We start from the raw sequence: 8,561 nt of genomic DNA, 5'->3' as shown, positions 1-8,561 counted from the left end.
GGGAGGGGGGAGGGGGGAGGGATTGCATTGGGAGTTATACCTGATATAAATTTAAAATTTTTAAATTACACAAAAAGTTTACCTACAACATTTATTCAATTTACAAGTACTTGATTCTTTCATTTTAATAGTTTATCTAGATTAATCTGAAAACTGAAATATTTAGACACCATCATTTAAAGTTAGCTGTTTCCTTGTTCACTATGCTTTTTTTAATAGCTGCTGTATGTCAGGTCCTCAACTAAATCTTAAAATTAAATATATACGTATTTTTGCCAGTAACTCACAAGAATCAGCTAAGAACATGCAATTAGTCTCATTTGTCAAAGAAGGTACACAAACCAAGATCATTTTATTTTGGCTGGGTTTATAGTTTTATAACCTTCTATGCCAAACCATGACACCTCAGTTATATATAGCAGAGCCATATATAAAACCCAGACAAAAATGTATGCTGACAATTCTAAAGACATTTCTTTTTTTATTTTATCAAAAATTTTAAAGCCAGCTTGTTTACTGTGGTTTACTTAAGTCATTTGAACTTGAAAAATACTTTGGGCTTACTTATTTTATGTGTACTCTTTTATTTATAAACCAATTTCGTAGACAAAAAAAAAAAGACCCATAACATATGAACATAAACACACTAAGACACATATAAACACACATAAAAATCCAATCCATTTTACCTTAGAACTCTAGCCATGATATAGCAATACAAACTCACTGGTTTACATAGCCACACTTTCTTTACCCCAATAGGTAATCCAGTGAAGGCTGTGAATCAACATTTTTGGTAGAGCAGTTTTCACGGCAGTTTGATTTTTAAAGGCTAAACCTCCCCAGACTCCAAAGAACACTGGGACCAATCAGCACCACAAGAGACACAAAAGAACATCACATACTGACCAGGCCCAACTGTGGTTAGAGCAGTGGTGCAAAAGCCTGGATACATGGAACTCTGTCACTCTTTCCCATTCAATAGCAAACTCCAGATTCCAAAGAATACTGGAGTCAAACCGTGTTTAAAGAGAGTTAGTTTACTGAATTCTACTTTCCTCTGACTATGTCAAACACGCACAATCACCAACACAATCCAACTGCTGAAACAACAAACGAGCCCTAAGAGTGTCCAAACTGAAACAGTTGGGGTGCTTCTTCTATTGGTTGGGCTTGATCAACTCACAAATGAACATTTCTTAGGAATTTCTCAAATTGAGAGGGGCCAATCCCACTGTCTGGTACCCACAAAAGATACACACTTGCTTACACATACACACACACCACAATTACAAACAAGCCCCCAAGAGCGTTCGTACTGAAATCCCCAAAAAGTGTCCATACGAACACAGGGTGCTTCCCACTTCTCAGTCATTTGGGCTTGTTCAACCTACAAATAAAAAATTCTTTAAAAAATTCTCAAACTGAGAGGAGGGGATCCTGCTGTCCAGGACCACAAAGGAACTGACACTCACCTACCTGGATGCCGATGTCAAATTTCAAATGCTGTTCTGACTAGACAATCAGGAATGTAGTTAGGGGTAGCTGCTGTTAGGCCAGAAAGAAACTGAAACACCGCCAGTGAAAATCAGGTGGGCAACTGCTTAGGAGGCCTTCTGAGACACTCGGCTCAAGGCCACCAAGACACAAGCAATGTGTTCCTGTCAGGTAACCAAAATCTGTCACAGGAACACTAGGGGTTCAGTTTAGATTATGCTGCTGGTAATACAAAAAGCCAATCACTGAAACAATAATTGTTGTCAAAGAAGAAGATTTTAATCCAGTGCTGTAGCTGAGGAAATGGGTAACAATCTCAAATTCAACTCACTGACTGACTAAAATTAGTGTTTACATAGCAGGAAATAAATGTTAATGTGTAAGAAAACAGGAGCTAGGGAGGGGCAAGGAAACAATCATAACGATTGAAGGGTATGACGATTGAGGGGTGTGACATTGGATGTGGCGATCTGGTGAGTTTCAGTTCTTTGATACTTTTTTTTGGGAGGCCTGAAGGTTGTTTCCTGAGAAAGGAGCTCAGATAAAACAAATGTAAGTTTCAAGCTTTAAGATCAGAAGGGTCAATTTCTATGTTTATCAAAAAACAAACAAACAAAAAGCTATTTATGGGACTATTGGATAGGTTTCAAGAGTATATAAGAAATATATTATCTCTTTTGTTCTACTTTGACCTTTATTACCAGATGAAATATAATAAAGCTTTATGATGTTCGTTTTTAGAAATGGAGATTTATCTACATCATTCTGGCTATATTACAAAAATAAAATTTGTCTCATATATATGCTCAATGTTATGCATTTAGTACTAGCTATAAAATGTGAATACAAAATGCTTGCATAAAGTATTTTTTATTTATATAGTGACTGCCCTATTTTAGTAAGTGCTTAAATGATGCTGTTGAATTACTACTATTTATTACAGCATAAATGCTATTACTTTATTGTTAATACTATTGGTATTCAATTTTAGGAAAGCTAACTCTGACACTGTGCTGACATCAGGGATAAAAAGGAGATAGCATTTTAAAAGGCAATAACCCGCAAGAAGCCTGGTGCTTATTTAAACACATTGTAGGGATGTGCCAGGATGTTGCAGATGAAAAATGCAAGACCTTGAGATATGATCTCCTCCAAATAACTAAGATTCACACCCAATAATGGAGAAAAACATAAATAGCAATTCTAGCTTTTGAATTATTGTGGAAAAGAACAGAGGAAGCAAAGGAGTAAGGACAGATCAAGGAGATGGTCCTGTTGGGCTAAAATTTGTCTCTGTGTTCTATCTGGGTCTAGAGTCCTCTTTGTTTCAGCATTTTAAAGTTTTCTTCTCTGTGACAAATATCCAAGTGCCTCATATGAGTTTAAGGTCCTTATTGTAGTATTGTCACACTTTAGCCCTCTAAAATGGGAAGATAATGAAAGGGAAAGGAATAGAGAAATAAAAAATGTGATGAGTGTAGTTTATGCTTTCAGAAGCCTTAAGACACTGATATTCTTGTAAAACCTCTATAAAGTATTCTTGACCAGTAAACTGAAGATCTAAAGCATATCAGAAGCAGAAAGGGGCCTAGCTTTTGAAAGAAAGCTTCGAATCTGCAGTACAGATATGTTCCAGGTCAAAAAAAAAAGAAAGTTAAAACATTGAGGAAGTCTCTTGGATCCAGGGTTGGTTATTGAAGACGTTAGGTGAGTTTATAGAGTTTTATCCTGAGGTAGTTAAAAAAAAAACAAGTGAGTCTACATATTGTGCTTTTCATGAGATTCTGAAGCAGTGGCCTTCAAATTCTAGTTTCTATAAGTAGAACCTTGGAAATTTGTAAAAATTGTAGATTCTTGTATCCTACCCTAAAGATTATGAGACAACATGCTCAAATTCTAACACCAACATACCCCATGCTGGGGAAGGGTGAAGGAGTATCGTGCCTTTGTAGAAATTTAGCCAAGTGAAAGGATTCAATTAAAATATCTACAGTATTATAAAGGATGTAACTAAGGAAAATGCAAGATTGTTTACACTATTCATAAAGTAGAATAAATAACCTTAAGCCTTATTTTGAGTAATTTATTAGTAATAAATTATAAAAGTATGTTTCATATATATGTATACATGTACTTATATATAAATATATAAACTTATTTAATCTTTATCATGACCTTAGATGTTATTATTATTTACATTTATTATGTGGAAATAATGAAACTGAAAGAAGTGATCTGCTCTAGATCACTGAGGGCAGCACCAAAATTCTAACTCAGGAATATCTGGTTACAAATTCTGTGTTCAACATCACTCACCTACTGTTATTACCAATAGTGTTGTAGGACTTGTTATGCATAGAGAATGTACTATCACAGAAAAGAAAGAGAAGAGATTCATAAAATGTTTTAAAAACTTGATCAACAACAGACGCTAAAATAAGCCAAGATCTTCAAGGGTAATATCAGGGAAAATGTTTTACATCTTGGGGCTGCTTCTGGGGTCAGATCACCACCTGGCAGGATGTTAGGTCGACCTCAAAATGACAATTCCTTTGTTCTCACAACATGGGAAGTGGGAATCTTTGCAGTATACTATAGATTTTGTAACTTCCCATTGTTTTGTGTTCACATTAATAATTATAATTATATAAGCAACATTTCATCATCTGTTTGAATCCATTTAAGAAATAACTGATTAATTTTATTGGCAAATTTTGATACTAAATAGATAAAATCAGAGGCAGAAATGAATACAGATATTTTAACTAATTACAAAAGTTTAAAATATTTCAATTTAAAGTGAGATTACTTTAGAACTTTAGAACAATATCATGATTAATGTAGGTATGAGGTTTGTTTTTTTGTTTGTTTGTTTGTTTGTTTTTGATTCAGAGTTTCTCCTGGTCGCCCAGGTTAAAGTGCAATGGCGTTATCTCGGGTCACTGCAACCTCCACCTCCTGGGTTCAAGCAATTCTCCCTTCCCGCCTCAGCCTCCTGAGTAGCTGGGATTACAGGCCACCACACCCAGCTAATTTTTGTGTTTTTTAGTAGAGATGGGGTTTCACCATGTTAGTCATGCTGGTCTTGAACTTCTGACCTCGTTATCCGACCGCTTTGGCCTCCCAAAGTGCTGAGATTACAGGCATGAGCCACCGCGCCCAACCATGAAATTTTTTAAAGTCACGGTAGCTTTTATGCTTACTATTCTATTGTTATCTATCCACTGATGATACGCTCAAAAACAACTTGAATTTAGGTATATTATAAAGTGACAAGCTATAAAACGAAATTTTAGTGCCCATGTTCTGAATTTCGTTTTTCTTTTTTTCTTTTTTTTCTTGAGACGGAGTCTCGCTCTGTTACCCAAGCTGGAGTGCAGTGGTGCGATCTCGGTTCACTGCAAGCTCCGCCTCCCGGGTTCACGCCATTCTCCTGCCTCAGCCTCCTGGGTAGCTGGGACCACAGGTGCCCGCCTCCACGCCCGGCTAATTTTTTTTTTTTTTTTTTCTATTTTTAGTAGAGACGGGGTTTCATCGTGTTAGCCAGGATGCTCTCGATCTCCTGACCTTGTGATCCACCTGATTCCCAAAGGGCTGGGATTACAGGCGTGAGCCACAGCGCCCGGGCTAAATTTCTTTTAAAAGGTTTTGAAGAGTAGAATGGTTTAGTTAATAAACTCAAATATTTTTGGTGACCATGTCTTTTAATTGAAGCATGTCATAAAGAGTTTGGGACTACTTTAAGATGTTTCTAGGCTAGGCGCGGTGCTCAGGGCTATTATCCCAGCAGTTTGGGAGGCTGAGGTAGGTGGATCACCTGAGGTCAGGAGTTCGAGGCCAGCCTGGCCAACATGGCAAAACCCCATCTCTACTAAAAATACACAAATTAGCCGGATATGGTGACACAGGCCTGTAATCCCAGCTACTTGGGAGGTTGAGGCAGGAGAATCACTTGAACCCGGGAAGTGGGGGTTGCAATGAGCAGAGATCATGCCATTGCACTCTAGCCTGGCCTGTGGAGCAACTCTCTATCTCAAATAAATAAATAAATAAATAAATATTCTCATCCCCAAATAGAAATTGTAACAAATGTGTTTTGAACTAAATCATGACTTTGTTAAAATAAATTCAAAGCATACATCTTAGGCAGTGGTGGTACGTTTGTATAAAATGCATGTATGCGTGTGTGTATATATGTATGTGTATATATTTGTGTATATATGTGTGTGTGTATGTGTATGTACACATATGTTTTTTCAAAATAGAGGGCTAACCTTATAAATTTTCAGATTTCATTGATATATTTCAGCCACTGTTTCCACCTTAGAAACCTTGACTAACATGCTTCTTCAGCTTTTGTTTTATAAAAATTTCAAAGTTCAGAGATATCAAAAAAGTTGACTATGTCAATGCTAAGTTTTTTTCCTTGTAATGATAAGGTATCTTGTCCTTTAAGAAAAGCTCCTGTTAATATAAGGGCTTTATTAAATTTGATTCCTAGCTTATCATATTTTACTTTTTAGAGAAGATTTTAAAACATATTTAGTTTTGTTTGCAACTATTCTACGTAGGATTCCTTATGATCCTGACTCCTAAGATACACTTACAGTAAGCCATTGATGTCAGCAACAGAACGGATAAAACACAGCCCGTAATTTTGTGTGTGTTATTTTAATCAATACTCCCTCTGCTGGTTTAACAGGAAAAAAACCCCAAGGACAGCTCTTATTACCAGATGTTTATAGAATGATTTTGCTATTAGAGAAGCATTAAAAACAAAGTCAAAAGTCAAGGCAAGTTAATTTATTAGCTTTATTTATATGGCTATTCCATTTTAATTCACACTATTCATCTAAGTAGGAAAAACAGATGCTGGAGGCAATTACTTTTACTGAGATGATTTCATAGCACCATTATACTTTGGTGGTAGTTTTATTTTGTATCCTTTCATTTTGACTTTATCATTTTCATAAAATTTGGAAATTTTTTTCTCCAGTAAATCCAACAAGTGAATAAACAATGCAGTCTAACATTAAATGTGACGCAGATTCGTAACCATGTTGTTTGCCTCTCTTTCTCTGCAGGCACTCCATCTGCACTGTGTACATTGAAGTGCTTCCACCAAATAATCAAAGCCCTCCTCGCTTCCCACAGCTGATGTATAGCCTTGAAATTAGTGAAGCCATGAGGGTTGGTGCTGTTTTATTAAATCTACAGGTATGTTCCTTGGTGTGTGTGTGTGTGTGCACGTGTAAATTCTCAAGTGACAAGCTTGGCGTTTAATGAGTTTATATTTGTGTATGGAGGGAAAATCCTCACATGCTTGCCTCCACTCTAGTGAATGAAAATTCCATCTGGAAAGGAAAGCAAGGGTAATATGGATGGAGGGTTTCCACAGCTAATCTAGTCTATTGATCACCACAATTGAAGAACTAACATTTGGCTGTTAAGGATTAGCTGCAATCATTACAGGAGAGAATGAAGAGATTGGAAACACATACTTGAATATTTTGTACTTTGGATCCAAAGAGACTGCAGCTGACTATTATTTTCTGTCTTGTATGCCTTTTCTCCAGCTGGATTTATTTTTGCTGCAGTCTTGTATAGGGGAATTAACTTTGTACTCAAAGGCTGATGGTAGGCATTTTAATTCTGAGACAAGCCCCACTTCATTTCATGGCCATAGGCAAATCTTGTAATTGCTGTTTTTTATTCATTTACGAGAAGGGGGTAGTTTTAGCTGATATTTTTATTTGTAGCTAGAGATTCATGAGCATATATATTACTTGCAAGATGATAGCTTGGTGTTCACTGTTTATATATTTCTGACCAAAGTATCTTTGGCCAGGAAAAGCTCTATCTTTGAATATGCAGCTTCAAGTTGGGCTAAATATGGTGTTGATGTATTTTCACTTTGCTATGCCAATCATAAGAATCATAAGATGATGCATTGTTTTATACATGAATGTTCAGAGAACAGAGTTTATCTTCTGGTGTTACATGGGAATTGCAGAAGTTGCTGATATGAGAATTCATGAAGCTGGCCTTGAAGCCTAGGGGAGATTTTAACATGACTGACCCAGGAAAATTCCAGCATCAATCTTTATCATCAGCTGACATGACATAAGGCACAGCTACATCTTGCTCAAATCCCATTCGAATATTAACACCCTCTCACTTAAATCTGGGTGATATAAAAGTGAAGATTTCATAGAATGTTTGTATTGAAAATGATGCAAAAATAACAGAACACATCAATCTTATTTTTGAGATGTGGAAAGCTAACCCAATAGAAAGTAATTGATGCTTAAAATCAGTTGATTGAGTTTTCATCACTTCTAAAACAGGGCGATTTCTGTTATATCCTACTGATTACTAATAGCTACTGAAATTTTCTTGGCATTAACAAATACTTCTTTGGGTCTCTACTCTAATATTTATTCTGTTGCTTTTCTCCAGGTGCTTAGAGAGAGTTTGCTTTAATTGATCATTTAATATTGAAACAAAATTATATGAAGGTAGAGATATTAGTAATACGGAAATTTGGAGGATTTTAGTGAAATAATTAAAAGAAAGAGAATAAAACCTACAGTCTCTTTCGGGGGAAAAAAAGTCAAATTATTGTGATGATAAAGATTAGAAAAAAACAAATATTAAGACATGTTCATTTAATGGAATAATAAGATCTTTTTCTTTACATTCATGGGAATTCATTTATTGAAGCAAGAAAAAAATAAGAGAAAGAAAAGGAAAATAAAATAAATCTTACATGTGTAAGATTCAGGTCAATAAATTATACATTTTATATTTAAATATTTCTCAAGTATGTGCCTTTATGTAATTTAACTTCCTATGAAGTAAGACATAATTTTACTTGTAAAGTGGCTCCGGTTTCATTTTAATGAAATCCAGGAAGATCTAGGAAACATATTATAGTTCAATAATTCTTCCTGTGAGTTAAAGATGAAAAGAAGTTGGCCTTTTTCACATTTCAAATTTCTCTGGTACAAAGGCTGAAAAAACACTTGAAATGACATTTCTATTCACTCTTTGTGCTTCTGGTA

General features: G+C 35.6%; 1 protein-coding gene across 1 annotated transcript in view; it reads left to right on the top strand.

The window, feature by feature from the left end:
- Positions 1-8,561, top strand: part of PCDH15 (protocadherin related 15) — a 591,153-nt gene that overhangs the window by 247,465 nt on the left and 335,127 nt on the right. The window contains exon 14 of the mRNA XM_017861934.1: positions 6,582-6,714. Within this exon, the coding sequence (XP_017717423.1) occupies positions 6,582-6,714 (133 nt within the window). The remainder of the gene's footprint in view (positions 1-6,581; positions 6,715-8,561) is intronic.

This window comes from Rhinopithecus bieti, unplaced genomic scaffold (genome assembly GCF_001698545.2).
Source record: "Rhinopithecus bieti isolate Rb0 unplaced genomic scaffold, ASM169854v2 scaffold_61957, whole genome shotgun sequence".
NCBI lineage: Eukaryota > Metazoa > Chordata > Mammalia > Primates > Cercopithecidae > Rhinopithecus > Rhinopithecus bieti.
Note: the sequence above shows the minus strand (reverse complement) of the source record. Positions and strands in the feature narration are given on the sequence as shown.